This window comes from Melanerpes formicivorus, unplaced genomic scaffold (genome assembly GCF_026170545.1).
Source record: "Melanerpes formicivorus ecotype bairdi unplaced genomic scaffold, bMelFor1.0.p_v2 SCAF_3, whole genome shotgun sequence".
In the NCBI taxonomy this organism is placed as follows: Eukaryota; Metazoa; Chordata; class Aves; order Piciformes; family Picidae; genus Melanerpes; species Melanerpes formicivorus.
In genome coordinates this window covers 1,614,462-1,631,234 of record NW_027142355.1, presented here as the reverse complement: position 1 = coordinate 1,631,234, position 16,773 = coordinate 1,614,462, and the positions used below count along the sequence as shown (strand labels likewise).

Sequence of the window (16,773 nt, the reverse complement as noted above, 5' to 3'; positions counted from 1 at the left end):
TCCAGTCCTGGCTCACCAGTGAGGTCCCAGGTGATTGGAAAATAGCCAATGTGGTCCCCATCCACAAGAAAGGTCGGATGGAGGAACCTGGAAACTCCGGCCAGTCAGCCTGACATTAGTGCCAGGGAAAGTGATGGAGCAGATTATCCTGGCGGCAATAACTGCGCACCTGAAGGATGGCCAAGGGCTCAGGTCCAGGCAACATGGATTTAGGAAGGGCAGGTCCTGCCTCTCCAACCTGATCTCCTTCTATGATCAGGTGACCTGCCTGGTGGATGTGGGGAGGCTTGTGGATGTGGTCTACCTGGACTTCAGCAAGGGCTTGGACCACTACACTCTGTGCTGGGTTAGGAACTGGCTGGAGGGCCAAGCCCAGAGAGTGGTGGTGAATGGTGCCACATCCAGCTGGCGGCCAGTCACCAGTGGCGTCCCCCAGGGATCAGTGCTGGGCCCAGTCCTCTTTAATCTTCATTGATGATCTGGATGAGGGGGCCAAGTCAGTCATCAGCAAGTCTGCAGATGACACCAAGTTAGGAGCAGATGTTAGTCAGAGGGTAGAAAGGCTCTGCAGAGGGACCTTGACAGACTGGACAGATGGGCAGAGTCCAATGGGATGGCATTCAACAAGTCCAGGTGCTGAGTGCTGCACTTTGGCCATGGCAATCCCATGCAGAGCTACAGGCTGGGGTTGGAGTGGCTGGAGAGCTGCCAAACAGAGAGGGACCTGGGGGTACTGATCGACAGCCTCCTGAATATGAGCCAGCAGTGTGCCCAGGTGGCCAGGAGGGCCAATGGCATCCTGGCCTGCATTAGGAATAGTGTGGCCAGCAGGAGCAGGGAAGTCATTGTGCACCTGTACTCTGCTTTGGTTAGGCCGCACCTTGAGTCCTGTGTCCAGTTCTGGGCCCCTCAGTTTAAGAAGGACATCGAAACACTTGAACGTGTCCAGAGAAGGGCAACAAGGCTGGTGAGAGGCCTTGAGCACAAGCCCTATGAGGAGAGGCTGAGGGAGCTGGGATTGTTTAGCCTGGAGAAGAGGAGGCTCAGGGGTGACCTCATTGCCCTTTACAACTACCTGAAAGGTGGTTGTAGCCAGGAAGGGGTTGGTCTGTTCTCCCAGGCAACCAGCACCAGAACAAGAGGACACAGTCTCAAGCTGCGCCAGGGGACGTTTAGACTCAAGGTGAGGAGAAGGTTCTTCACCGAGTGAGTTGTTCGTCATTGGAATGTGCTGCCCAGGAAGGTGGTGGAGTCACCGTCCCTGGAGGCGTTCAAGAGGGGACTGGATGTGGCACTTGGTGCCATGGTCTAGTCATGGGGTCTGTGTTGATAGGTTGGACTCAATGATCCTCAAGGTCTCTTCCAACCTTAGTTATACTGTGATACTGTGATACTGTGTGATACTGTAAACGACATCAGTTGCTCGCCCCTCATCTATTAATTTCATCACCTGTTCATAGAAGGCCACCAGGTTGGTCAGGCAGGATTTGCCCTTGGCAAAGCCATGCTGACTGTTCCAAATCACCTCTTCACTATTCTTCTGAGTCAGTAGTGCCTCCAGGAGGATCTGCTCCATGATCTTTCCAGGCACAGAGGTGAGACTGACTGGCCTGCAGTTCCCTGGTTCCTCCTTCTTACCCTTTTTGAAAATGGGAGTAATGTTTCCCCTTTTCCAGTCTGTGGGGACTGCCCCAGACTGCCATGACTTTTGAAATATAATAGAGAGGGGTTTAGCAACCTCCTCTGCCAGTTCTCTCAGTACCCGTGGGTGTATCCCATCGGGTCCCATGGACTTGAACACTTTCAGGTTCCTCAGGTGATCACGAACCTGATCTTCACTTATGATGGGCAGTTCTTCCTCCTGGTCCCTGCTATTATCTTCCATGACTCCAGGAGTGTGGCTAGAGGCCCTTGCAGTAAGACTGAGGTAAATTTCTCAGAGGGCCCACACCTTCCCTAGTCTTCTTCTTGCCATTAATATACCTGTAGAAATTCTTAGTGTTCCCTTTAACCTCCCTGGCTAGATTCAATTCAAACTCTGCTTTGGCTTTCCTAACCAGGTCTCTTGCTGCTCAGGCAGCTTCCTTATATACCCCCTGTTCTAGCTGTCCTTTCCTCCACTTCCTGTAGAGTTTCCTTTTAAGTAATAGTGTGTCCAGCAGCTCCTTGCTCATCCAGGCAGGCCTCCTGGCATTCTTTTCTGCTTTTCTCTTTGTTGGTATACATTGCTCATGGTCATAAAAGTTTGATTTTGGATATAAACTACAGCACAGGAGGTTCCACCTCAACTTCTTCACTGTGAGTGTCACAGAGCACTGGAACAGGCTGCCCAGAGAGGTTGTGGAGTCTCCTTCTCTGGAGACTTTCAAGATCCAGCTGGATGTGTTCCTGTGTGACCTGCACTAGATTCTATGGTCCTGCTCTGGCTGAGGGGTTGGACTCAATGATCTCCGGAGGTCCCTTCCAACCCCTAACATCCTGTGATACTGTGATTTTTATTTTTCAGATCTACTTTTCATACTAGAGAGAGAAGGACTACCTCAAAATGCTCATTTAGAAGCACCTCAGCATCTAATTGAATTAGATCTCTAAACAAGAAAGTTGCTTCCATCTTCCAAAGGAATGTTTTGCTGTAGGTGCACATAAAAATACCACAGAGAACAATTACACACACGCTCATAATCTCACCTTCTAACAGGATAACAGAGAATACATTGACAATACTAACACAACTTCATTTGAAGTAGCAGCAGCTCTTTAACATGGCATTAGACTTATACAAATGGTATAGTAGTCAATTTTACACTCAGATGAAAGAGGTTATGCAGAGAGCAGTAACATTCCTTCCACAGGGTCATTTTTTCACATGCCATGGCTACACATCAATAGGTGCAACTTACCAATGCAAGTCCTGCTGATGACATCAAAAGAGTAGCCAGATTTGCACTCACAACGGTAACTGCCTGGAGCATTTATACAAACATGTCCTTCTCCACAAGGCTGGTTAGAGGATGAGCACTCATCCACATCTGAAAACAAAGGAGAGAAGTGATTGAAAAGTCATTTCTGATCGTGCAAGTTGATAGAGGAGCAACATGTTAACGTATTTCTGTGTCCCCTTGTAGTTAAAAAGTGTTTTGAAACAGAAAGCAAGATTTTGAGACTGGAGGAGGGCAGATTTAGGTTAGACATCAGGAGGAAGTTCTGCACAACAACAGTGGTGAAATACTGGAACAGGTCACCCAGGGATGTGGTTGAGGCCCCATCCCTGAAGATATTAAAAATCAGACTTGGTGTGTCCCTGGGCAGCCTGCTCTAGTTAGAGGTGTCCCTGCTGAGTGCAGGGGGGTTGGACAAGATGACCTTTGAGGGTCTCTTCCAAGTCAGTGCAATCTGCAAAAAGATCAGAGTCACAAACACAAGCTATTTACTGAAGGGAGGTCATGCCTCAGGTGTCTTGTTAATGTTGGTGGATTTGGAAGGGAAAAGAGATCAGGAAAGCAAGAGAATTTTTGGAGGAAATCAGGTGGAAAAGTGTTTTATTAGGCACATTCAATATCCATGGACCAGATCTTCAGTTAGTGTAAGATGTCACAGATTCAGAGTCAGTAGTGATTTAATAAGTCATTTAAAAAATCGAAAACACATGCAAAAATACCTCCCTTGGCAAAAGCCACCTTAGTTAAAAGTCAGCCAAAAGCATATAATGCCTTTTAACATCACCTGAATGGTTTCTGTCAGACATTAAATGGGCATTGTGTTATACCTCCTCTGTATTGAGGAGATTTGAAACCACAGGGCATCACTCCAATACCCTAATACAGACACAGACAATGCCACTTGTGGAGGGTGATTATCATTTCCCCTCAGAATATAGGGTTTCTGAGTTATGTGAAGGACAGTGTGGATCCTTGTCATTCTTCATTGGTTGGGACTGCCACAAGGGAAAGAAATGGATCAAAAATTGGCTGTGTGAATGAGAAAAAATTGGGGCAGTGCAAGTAAGTGGTCAACATAAATGACAGACATGATTTATTTTCTTCAAACTGTTACTTACCTACACATCTTGTTCCATCTTCATTGAGATGATAACCTCGGCCACAGTTGGGTGAGATTCGCTGGCACATGTATGAACCATCAGTGTTAATACATATCTGTCCAGCTGGGCATGGCATGTTGGTGCTCAGGCATTCATTGATATCTACAAGAGCATAAAAAGTCAGTGTAAGTATCTAAAATAGGATACTTTCCTTCAGCAGCTGGCATTAATGGAGGTCTTCCATCTTTGAAAAGTTCTGCCTATGTGAGAATACAAATATCTGTGCCATTTAGCTTCCAGGTTGAAGGTCAGTAGAGGCATGAGAGGCCCAGATCACAGTGTCTAAAAGCCTTTGAAAGCCCCCCCTAAACATACAAAGAGATGATCAACAGTTCATTTCACCAGCTGAACCAGTCATGCTGACATCTGTGAGCTGTGGCTCACACTGAATGAGCTATTTGGTAGTGTGTGCTTGTATAGGTAGTATCTGGCTCCATTTGTACAGAGAGAGATAAACTACTGCTTGCAGATACTCACCATGAATACCTTACCTTGTCTTATGATAAGGTGTCTGTGTAAACACATAAGTGTGTGTATTACTTATTTATGCATCTACAAGACTATGCAGCTCACTACCATCCATCGACTGTGGGTCTATTTTCTTTGCAAACAGGACATCACATCACATCACCTTTGCCTGCTAAGAATCCACTAGAAAGTAAAATCTAAGAAAATGTAGTAAGATGAGACTAATCACAGAATGTTAGGGGTTGGAAGAGACCTCAAAAGATCATCTCGTCCAACCCCCCTGCCAGGGCAGGATCACCTAGAGTAGATCACAAAGGAACACATCCAGGTGGGTTTTGAGTATCTCCAGAGAAGGAGACTCCACAACCTCCCTGGACAGCCTGTTGCAGTGTTCCATCACCCTCACGGTGAAATTTTTTTTCCTTGTGTTTCCATGGAACTTCCTATGCCTGAACTTCCACCCATTGCCCCTTGTCAGCAGAGCCTGACTCCATCCTCTTGGCACTCACCCTTTACATATTTATAAGCATGAATGAGGTCACCCCTTAGTCTCTTCCTCTCCAATATTAAGAGTCCCAGCTCCCTCAGTCTCTCCTTGTACGGAAGATGTTCCACTATCCTGGTCATTTTGGTGGCTCTGTGCTGGACTCTTTCAAGAAGTTCCCTGAGGCCCTTCTTGAACTGAAGAGCCCAGAACTGGACACAATATTCCAGATGTAGCCTCACCAGGGAAGAGTAGAAGGGAAGGAGAAGCTGTATTAGAGAGTGATCCAGCATGGTGTACCTAGCCAAGAAGGTAAGGAACTCACTGTTACACAAGGCCAGCATGTCCTGTTAGTTTAGGAGAAAGAAGTTTCAGCCTGGAATCAGTGGCTACAGGAGGTACTGAAACAAGCCTGTGCTATCTGGAAATGCTAATAATATAAATAAGATGTGACTGTGTGTAGGAGCAGCACTGCTTGTGAATGTACAAGCTTGTATCCCATAAACTTCAGCAAAGTCCACCTTCACTTGAGTACTTCTCTGCCTAAGATCTTCCCAAATGTTTCACTGGGATATTATCATTGTTTTACACAGTGGTACTGGTAACTGTTGAAGAGCTACTGCTTTCTAGTTACTATGGCATTAAATGTAGCATCCAGCTTGCAAAATTTTGGCTACCTGAAGATGAAGAAGGGCATGTAGTATAACGTAAAATGTTTCAGCCAGGCCTATCCAAGCTCTCAAGAGTGTAGAATTTTGAGTTTACAAAGACAGGAAAGTTTTCCTATTTTTTTTCCATCAATACCACATTTGATTCAGAGTATTTGAGCATCAGCTTGTGATTTTTTTTAGAATAGAACAGAATAGAATTAACCAGGTTGGAAGAGAACTTTGAGATCATCAAGTCCAACCTATCATCCCACACTATCTAATCAACTAAACCATGGCACCAAGCACCCCATTAAGTCTCTTCCTAAACACCTCCAGTCATGGTGACTCCGCCACCTCCCCGGGCAGCACATTCCAATGGCTAACAACTCTCTCTGTGAAGAACTTTCTCCTCACCTTGAGCCTAAACTTCCCCTGGCACAGCTTGAGACTGTGCCCTCTTGTTCTGATGCTGGTTGCCTGGGAGAAGAGACCAGCCCCCACCTGGCTTCAACCCCCCTTCAGGTAGTTGTAGTTGGTAAATATTTTGAGCAAATGTATTTCAGGGGGCCTAACTACTGCTGTTGCATGTGGCTGTGGCTTTACTGATGTCAGTGAAGGCAAGCTAACTACTAACAGCTGTGGCCCTTCTGCCAGGTATGGCAAGTGCATGTCTTCAACGCTTTGCTGTGCACAAGGAGTTGCCCCCTTCATTTTATTTTCAAGGCTACAATTTTGTTTTCAGTCTCACTGTTCCCAGTGTCGGATTTCAGTGCTACAGGGTATGATATGGTCAGGAGAATGAGGGGTTGACAATGAGCTAGACTTGGCAGCTGCTGTTGCTCAGCCAGTTCCACAAGTCCAAGACACACTACACCGATGGGAGAATTCAAAGTTAAGTTGAGACTTGAAAAGGTTACTCAGGGGAATAACTGATAGATTGTAGGTCACATTAGACAATTCCATTTAGCGTCTGTGGGAAACCAGTAATTTTATCATAGTTATATAAAGGTTACAATTCTGTTTTGTAGGAATCTTGGAAACAGGGCTTTAGCCCAACAGATTGTAATCAGTCTCTACAATAAGACTCCTCTCCACAGTGTTATATCTGGCCCATCATTTTCATACATAGTAAGAATTTTGACAGGCTGTAACTAACAGGAGAGAGCTCTGGACATACCTACATACACGTAAAGCCATGCATACTAGTATCAACAAAGTGTGTCACAGATGAATCATAGAATCGTTAAGGTTGGAAGGGATCTCAAGGATCGTCTAGTTCCAACCCCCCCTTCCATCAGCAGGGACACCTCACACTACAGCAGGTTGCTCACAGCCACATCCAGCCTGGCCTTAAAAACCTCCAGGGATGGGGCTTCTACCACCTCCCTGGGCAACCTCTTCCAGTGTCTCACCAGCCTCATGGTGAAGAACTTCTTCCTAACATCCAATCTGCATCTACCCATTTCTAGTTTTGTTCCATTCCCCCTAGTCCTATCACTACCTCACACCCTAAAAAGTCCCTCACCAGCTTTCTCGTAGGCCCCTTTCAGATACCAGAAGGCCACAATGAGGTCTCCTCAGAGCCTTCTCTTCTCCAGACTGAACAGCCCCAATTTTCTCAGTCTGTCCTCATAGGAGAGGTGCTCCAGCCCTCTGATCATCTTTGTGGCCCTTCTCTGGCCATGCTCCAGCATGTCCAGATCCTTCCTGTGATAGGGGCTCCAGAACTGGATGTAGTACTCCAGGTAGGGTTTTACCTGAGTGGAGTAGAATGGGAGAATCACCTCCCTTGACCTGCTGGCTATGCTTCTCTTGATGCACCCCAGGATGTGATTGGCTTTCTGGGCTGCATGATGTCACCAATTACAGCTTTTTATACTAAGTTTTAGCTAAAATCTTTTGCCTTTGGGATAAAGGGAGATAAAATACATCACAATTTTAGACACACACAAAAAAAAAGCCCTTTCCAGATAATCCATTATAAGACTTAATGAAAATGTTCAAATGGACCTAAGTGACTCAGGTAACCAAATCTCATTAAAAACAGAGATCTAATGTCTTTTATTTAAATGGTCTGCATCTGTAAATCTTACCTGTGGGACCATGCCTGCCTTTAAAAGAGCAGAATAAAACACAGAGCAGAGCAATATGTGCATGCATGACTTGAGAACCTCAGAATGAACTCAGAGAAACTACAACTGATCTCATAGACAACACTTAGATTTTCACTGAGATAATAACATGCCTTACCAATACAGTTGCCCAGAGCATCTTGTATAAAGCCATTCATGCACTGCAGCTTGGGTCGGCAACGGAAAGATCCTGGAGTATTCTGGCAGATAAAATCGTGGGGGCAGTTATGAGTACCAGTCTCACATTCGTCAATATCTGGGACATCACCCAAAAACAAACAAACAAACAAAAAAACAAAAGCAAGGTTAGCAAGAGTTTGGCAGAAGGAAACTTTTTTCATCACATTTAAAATGTAAGTCATAGCTAAAAACATCAGAATAATATAGAATAGAATAGAATAGAATAGAATAGAATAGAATAGAATAGAATAGAATAGAATAGAATAGAATAGAATAGAATAGAATAGAATAGAATAGAATAGAATAGAATAGAATAGATCAAGTTGGAAGAGACCTTTGAGATCATTGAGTCCAACCTATCATCCAACACTATCTAATCAACTAAACCATGGCACCAAGCACCCCATTAAGGCTCTTCCTAAACACCTCTAGTGATGGTGACTCCACCACCTCCCTGGGCAGCCCATTCCAACGGCCAGTAACTCCTTCCATGAAGAACTTCTTCCTAACATCCAGCCTAAACCTCCCCTGGCACAGCTTGAGACTGTGACCTCTTGTTCTGATGCTGGTTGCCTGGGAGAAGAGACCAACCCCCCACCTGGCTACAACCTCCCTTCAGGTAGTTGTAGACTGCAATAAAGTCTCCCCTGAACCTCCTCTTCTCCAGGCTAAACAATCCCAGCTCCCTCAGCCTCTCCTCACAGGGCTTGTGCTCCAGCACCTTCATGCAATTCAGTGCAGTGAGCCAGGATCAATCTGAGCTACTACCTCAAACAGAATCCCAGTAAAAACAGGTAAATTCAAAAGTTATTTTACAATTATTTAACATTATATATATCATCAGGGGGGTGTGCTTGTTATGCTTTACCAGTTTAATTCTCACAACCTAACAATTCAAAATTATAATCATAGAATTGTCAGGTTTGGAAGGGACCACAAGGATCATCTAGTTCCACCCCCTCTGCCATGGGCAGGGACACCTCACACTACATCAGTTTGCTCAGAGCCACATCCAGCTTAGCCTTATAAACCTCCAGAGATGGGGCTTCTACTACTTCCCAGGGCAGCCTGTTCCAGTGACTCACCAGCCTCATGGTGAAGAACTTCTTCCTAACATCCAATCTGAATCTACCTATTTCTACTTTTGCTCCAGTCCATTACTGTAAAGCACCTGAAGCATCACATCCAGAGGTGTTCAGGATTGATTCAGGAGTGTGCTTATACCTGGGCTCAGCTTTGATGTCAGCAAGGTTTAATTATATATCCAAGTGGAATTTTCCTTAAAGCCTTAGATCCAATGTAGATATTGTTCAATTCTTCAATAAATTAATAATAATTAATAAATTTGCCTTGATTCTCATCTGCATAGAATCATAGAATTGTTGGGGTTGGAAGGGACCACAAGGATCATCTAATTCCAACCCCTCTGCCATGGGCAGGGACACCTCACACTACACCAGGTTGCTCAGAGCCACTTCCAGCCTGTATTAAGGTTTACAATATCCTTGCACTATTGTGCTTTAAAATGCACACAAATACGATTTCTGCTCACTTTAATATTTCATTCCAGCTCAGAACAGACAATAAATATTTGTAAATTAATTAAGGTTCAGATAAAGCAGACAATGATTTAAAGAGACTTTATTTATGAATGTAATCCTCTCTACATGAAAGCAACTAAAATGCCACCTTGCAATAAGATGAAATCTCTTAAAGGAATTAAAATGCAGACACTTTCTAGCACTAGGAGGCCTCAGCTTTCCCATTTATGGAGCTGACACAGCAGCAGGTTGCAATTGCTTATCCCTAGAGCTTTCTGAGATTTAAATAATGGCTATGGAGCATATTTTAAGTTTAGGATGGGTTTATACTGAATTTGGTTCTGCAAGGTTCTACCTGTTGCACAACTCAGACCCTCTACTTGGTATTTCAAAATCATACATGAAGATTATTCATTTTCTATTTTTGTTGGTATTAATGTAGCAGTACTAATTAACATGATGAACATATCCAGGTAAGATTTTTTCAACATTAATGGCATGTATAATTTACTGTCCATACTCCTTTTTCCCCCTAAAGGAAGACTGTTAACACTTGCTGATAAGCACTTTGTTGCCCTAAATCTGATGTCATTCAAACCAACAGAAATTTTACTTCAAAGAGTGAGAAGTAAACATCAAAAAAACAACTACAGCATGAGTGCTAGGTCTCCAAAATCAGTTGGTTCAGTCCCCAAACCAGGTCCACAACAGTGCAGCACAAATTGCCAACGTCAAATCACTGTAGTTATTTCTCCTGGAAGTCTCTTTTGTAGTCCACAGCCAGGCTGATAAGTTACCTGCAAGGTGACAGGTGGAGAACTACTGTCCCAGAAAAACTAGCACTGTGTGTCCCTGTGGTACTACAGATTACCATAAAGAACATGACACAGAGATTTTTTTTCACTGAAGTCTGGAGGATGTTAATTTCTTTTGCACAGGACATACCTTTGCAACGGCTGTCATCCGTTAGCTCGTAACCGGTTCCACAGCTCGTGTCTCGCTGACAGCGAAAGGATCCCAATGTATTGACACAGGTCTGTCCAATCCCACAGCTGTGTATCCCAGTGATGCATTCATTAATATCTAGATTTTTCCAAAGTATTAAAAAAGAAGAGGGGGAAAAAAATTGAAAAGAAAAAAAATAAAAAAGAGTTAAATGTGAAACATGAAATCACTGCAAGAGAGATGAGCTCAAAGGCTAGCTGTGGGTACATCTCCAACCAGACAACACTTTGAGCACCAGGACACAACAAACAGTGGACTTGGCCTCACACTCACAGAGCTACATGTCAGAGTGTGAGCCAGTGAAGACATTTTGACCCCACTGATAACAGGACTTATGACTGGTAATTCACTGGACTTGAAAAAGAGAAGGAAGTTGTACTGAGTGAGAGCAAAGGGCCAACATCATCTGACTGAGTTCAGTAGCAGATGATTGCAGTGACTATATTGATGAAGCAACTTGTAGGAAAGCCTTCCTTTGCTCTGCCTCTCACCAACGTATGTCTTATGGTCTCCCCAAACCACAAGTTGCAACTTCCTACTTTGTAGTTTTTCATGCACATTTCTTTTGTGAATATTTTTTTTCTTTTTGAATGCATTAGAAAATTTGGCATCCATCTGTATCAAATGTAGAAGTTCATATATTTCACACTAGATTAGTGTTATTCTCAGCGACCTTCAATAGCTCTTTCATAGTCTGAAGACTGTATCTGAGCTACTTATCTAGACTCCCTTTTCAGTCAATTACAGAATGAGACTTATGCTTTTCATCCTGGAATAGCTACATGCAGAACAGGCAAAGACGAATTGTGTCCTGCAGTGCTTGTTTCTCTCAGTTTGCAACAAAAGGAGCTCAGGCTGAGTAGCTCAGAAGCAAATACCTACACTGCCCATGTCTGAAGCCAAGTGTGATGAGCTCTACCCCAGCCCATTTTGTTTGACATCCCTTTTAAGTTTCTCGAAGGAACTTAACAATTCTTCCCCCTCACCTTACCAGTTACCATCTACTAGAATAAACAAGAACAGATATTTTATCTTCATTTTATTGACAAGAACAAATTTAAGATCTTCTGCCTCCTGTCCATTCTACATCCTCCATCTCTTCTCATCTTCCCACAACCCTCATTCCAGCACTACATTCAAATCAACTTTTAATGATCTCACCTCTTTCCCCATCTGGTATAAACATATTCTGACCACTTTTGTCTGGATCTTTTTTGTGTGTGTGTGTGTGTTTTTGCTCTTTCACAATAAGGATGCTGATAATGGAGGCAATAGTTTTATGTCTTTTACCTTCACAGTTGACCCCATCTGGTTGAAGCTGGTACCCAACAAAGCAGGAGCAGACATAACTGGATCCTGTGTCCCTGCACTGCTGAGAACAGGGACCACCACCTAATTGGAGATTTTAAGAAGTCTTTTATAATTGAAAAGCTCTTCACAGGAACTGAAACAAACCATTCATTTACAGGATGCTTGCTGATTTATTTAGAAAAGCAGGTAACTAAACACACACATATTCAAAAAAGGAAAGGGCTAAACACTGTTTTCAATCACTGTTTCTTTTAGCTCTAGAATTGAATACAAGCAGGAAGAAAATTAAGGAGTTGCTCATAGCTCTCGTTGTTAGAAGCTGAAGGGAAAATGCTGATTAGCTCAGGTTTTGGCTGGGAAGCTAAAAGTTTGTGTGGTGATTACTGCAAAATACAAAAAATAAGATGCATCACTGCAACTTAATGAAATGCTTGCACTATTACCTGCATTAAGCTTTACATATTAGCTCATCATTATTAGAACCACATTTCTGAACTAGCTATAGCATGTGCTCTTCTCACACTCAGCAGGTAGAAAACATGAAAGGGAGAGGAGTGTGTTGTGGGTGACTAAGGCTTCAGAGAGCCTGCAGGAACCAAGGCTTACTACTGGGATACTAAGGACATAGAGGGGTATGTGCAGAAATCACAAATGCTGCGAAAGACAGCCGGGGTTATTCTGGCAGACAGAAAGAGAGCATACTATAGGAAATTTACCCAAAATGTGGGTCATCTTTAAGAAAACTTTTTTTTTTTTCTGATCATGTTAAAAAACAGATTATTAAAACCATTTAATATTCTCACAGTACAGACAAGGTTATACACCTCCATCTGTTCCTGGTTGTGGTGGGTTGAGAGAAGGCCTAGCTCTCCCTCCCCCACAAAGAGGGAAAAAAAAAACCACAGCTAACTCAGTCAGAGAAGCAAAAGGAATGCTATATTTACAAGCAATGTGGAAAGGCAGGTTAGATATACACAATATATAATATACAGTATTTACAATATATATACAGAAATATACAGCAAAGGAAAATACAGGAACAAAACTCCCTCCTCTGGACAGACGAGGGTACCCCCTCTGTACCCCCCTCTCTCCCCCTACCTCCCTTTTTCCCAAAAGGGGCTAGAGAGAGAGAAAAGGTAATTAATAAGGATGAAATTTTGTTAGGCCTCCAAAAAAGCGCATGCAGTATTAGTGCTTATCTGGTATCCAAGGTCAAACTCCGGCTGCTCAGAAGCAGACAGGCTGGAAAAGCAGGACAGAGAGAAACTGAGAAAAATTTCAACTGAACTCAAAACTTAAACTTGCATTCTACCAATCTACCAATGAAATTCATTTAGAATATCTGATTGTTTTCATTATTATTCCAAAACATTCAGCCAGAGTGTCCCAGCACTGTCCCTTTCTAAAAGGCACAGCCTCAAACAGTCACACTGGTAAGAGCATTGATATTTGTAGTACAAAGAGAACTTGTCTTCTCTTTTGCAGAATGTCTGGACAGGCATTCAACAAAAATTTTGAGAAAGCACGGTATGGGCAAATGCAGCTATAATACTTTAAACTTCTGAGTGAATTAAAATAATTTGTTAGAGTGCAAAAATTTCTAATGAGGACAGAGCCACTGCAGAAACGTAGGTCTGTACACAGTACTGGTAAAGGCAATTTCATTAGAAGGGGCCATAGTCTTATAGTTGAAGTGAACAGCCACCACTTTCTGAACCTCTGCTAATAATATTCTTAGCTTCTGTCAGCCACAGTAAAATGTACTGTGGAGGTGCTGGAAAGACAGAGATCATTTCCTCATCTACCACAAAAGTGCTCCAAAACAAAATGCTGAAAGTTCCATTGTCTAGAAAAACTAAGTTTCCCCTGGCAAAGGTTGGAAAATCACAAGTTAATTTTGGCGTGCCAAGTTTATCAGAAAATAAGACTGTAGATAGATATCCTAATTTGTAACTAGTCACACCAATCCATCTCTTGCAGGCAGATGATTACAACACAACTGCAACAACTGATTATGTAAAGAAATAATGCTTAGAAAATATGTAACATATTATTCTGTGCCATCTCTTGTAATTAACAGCTAGAGACAAGGAGGAGAGCCCAGTGCTGGCTTTTACTTGCTAATGATATTTCCATCCTCTCTAGACTGTAATAGCTACACAGCAAGCAGCACAGCAAATCATCTCTCAACTGGAATATAAGTCTATTACATTGATTTTATCCTCAATATATTCCTTGGTTCTGAAATGCTTGTGGAAAATAATAAATTATCACTGGTTTCAGTTTATAGACATGTAAATCACAAGTGCCAATCAATAAATCACCATAATTAGCAGAACAATATCCCAATAACACATTCTTCCCAGGAGGCAGAACAGCCTGACTAATCAGGACAATATCTGCTTCTTCCTGTTTTGTGGTGTTTTTTTTCAGGTGATGCCCCTCAAAAGCAAACAAATTCCATTTCATATTGAACCGCCCTCCCCATCCCAAGAGGAGAATAAAAGAATGCACATATTTAACATAAGATCCCCAGGTTCTGAAGAACTCAGTGTACTCCATGGGCTCAATGGGTAACACCTCTGAATATTACCTGCTAGAAGTTAAATGAATGTTAAATGTACAGTCCAAAGTCCAGGTGCGTAAGACCAACCTCTCTACAGGAGACAATGCCTCTCCTGTATTTAAGAACTATAAAAGCCTCACATAAGGGCTACTGTTTCTTAGAAAGGATCTTCATTCTGTTATTTTCACCCATAACTAGCCTAAGCAAAAGGCTTTGCCTAATCTCTAGACCTAAGTTTGCTTCACTTTTTTTGCTTCACTTTCATGAAAAGGTGGCTAACAGGACTAGTGACCTGACTTACCTCTACAGCCATCATGCAGATATGGATCTTCTTGGTCTAGTTCCTCCTTTGAAATTTCAACTAAAAAGAGAGATAGGTGTTACGGGAAAAAGCACATTTCTTCTCACAGTAAAAAGGTGCCTGCTTGGGATGAGACTTATTACCAGGATTTTGAATAAACAAGGACAAAACTGAAAATATTTACATATTTTACAGCTGTTTTATACTTAAACTTGACATTCAAATGCACATGGCCATGGGGCATTATCCATCTGACTGATTCAATATGAAAGTCACACTGTGATCACAGACTACATATGGGCTGAGATTTTCAAATGCAGGTTCTTAACATTAGGCTTTAAACCAGAGCTTAACCTCATTTTCATAAGAAATGCTGTTGAGGCATGCTTGGCTTCCACTGACTTTATAGTAGCTTAGGGTACTCACAGCTTTAATGAAAATTAGATTAATCTCAGATATTCATTCCAGAAAAGAACTCCACACCCAACTTTTCGGCACTTTCATAGGGCAATCTTTCAAATGCATTTTTATATACCTTAACTCAGAGAGTTTTGATCAGTGGTACCTCTGCTATGTGCATGTGTCCTGAATTCTTTTTCACCACACAGAGAACATAAAAGGACTGAATAAATCCATTGCCTGATACCATTGCTTGCCTAAAGGGCTATGTAATGGGCTTCATCCAATGCTGACACTTTGAATGCAGGGGAAATGGCAGGTAGGTAGTGAGACACGTCAAAACAAAACCTCAAAATCCTCTGGTTATTAACAGGAAGTTTAGTCTCATTTCAGTGGTTGTCTATGAGCCCATTCAACCAGGGGTGGCTTAAGGATAAATAATACACCACAGACGTGAAAGCACAAGGATAGGTTAGTACACTGAAGGTACTTTTCTGGTCCTACAGAATCTAATGAAATCAGTTGACCCAAGTCTGATCTGATTTTCTAGAGGTCTCTCTGAGCATGGTATCAGAAATTAGTCTTCACATGGCTAAGAGTAATACAAGGAGTCAGCTTGCCTTATCCCCTTCAACAGAATGCCTTACATGCTTTGTTTTGTTGCACAAAACAAACACAAGGTGCTATTACAAGAAGATGCCTTACAAAAGAGAGACTGATCCCCCTTTCATGACTAACATGTTAAAGTAATTAAGATGATGTCTCCCCTAATCTGTCACTAGTGATCTGCAAGCCAGACTGCATGTCTTCATTACTCAGCTGTCCATGAAGCCAGCAGGATTACACAGCATGACTTTTCTGCAGTTTGATGTCTGTCTGATAAGTGAAACTAGGAAAAAAAAAAAACCCAAACCCTAAATCCAGGTCTGAATCTCCATCATGTGTCTTATAGTTAAATTCTTACATCAGGAACTGAGTGGTTCCTTTCCAGTTCCTTTAGCCTCCTGTAGTGCACATTTCAACTATTACTACCCAAAAATTGAGCTCTCAAACATGCATCACTTGGCCTCATTGCCTTCTACAACTACCTGAAAGGTGGTTGTAGCCAGGAAGGGGTTGGTCTCTTCTCCCAGGCAACCAGCACCAGAACAAGAGGACACAGTCTCAAGCTGCGCCAGGGGACGTTTAGACTCGAGGTGAGGAGAAAGTTCTTCACCGAGCGAGTCATTCATCATTGGAATGTGCTGCCCAGGGAGGTGGTGAAGTCACCGTCCCTGGAGCGTTCCAGAGGAGACTGGACGTGGCATTTGGTGCCATGATCTAGTCATGAGGTCTGTGTTGATAGGTTGGACTCGATGATTCTCGAGGTCTCTTCCAACCTTAGTTATACTGTGATACTGTGATACTGTGATATCTCACTTTAGAGAAATTTCACAAGCAGTCCTTGTAGCCCAACACCATTTTGTCTCACTCTTTTACAATTTGTAACATAAAATACCTTGCTCCTTTTCAGGAATATCATCGCTGATGGACACATCAATGCCTTCTTGACTCTTCACACAGCAAGCTCTGAAGACAATTCCACACTGGTATCCTATCTTTGGGTTGGGTTCGCAACCCTGTCCTTGAATTTC

At 42.7% G+C, this 16,773-nt stretch overlaps 1 protein-coding gene across 1 annotated transcript in view; it reads right to left on the bottom strand.

Annotated features, from left to right (window-relative positions):
• FBLN1 (fibulin 1) overlaps positions 1-16,773 on the bottom strand; it is a 115,646-nt gene that overhangs the window by 53,789 nt on the left and 45,084 nt on the right. Inside the window, exons 6-12 of the mRNA XM_068170917.1 lie at positions 16,638-16,770; positions 14,741-14,800; positions 11,850-11,951; positions 10,500-10,637; positions 7,952-8,089; positions 4,058-4,201; positions 2,901-3,029 (exon numbers count right to left, since the gene is read on the bottom strand). Of these exons, the coding sequence (XP_068027018.1) occupies positions 2,901-3,029; positions 4,058-4,201; positions 7,952-8,089; positions 10,500-10,637; positions 11,850-11,951; positions 14,741-14,800; positions 16,638-16,770 (844 nt within the window). The remainder of the gene's footprint in view (positions 1-2,900; positions 3,030-4,057; positions 4,202-7,951; positions 8,090-10,499; positions 10,638-11,849; positions 11,952-14,740; positions 14,801-16,637; positions 16,771-16,773) is intronic.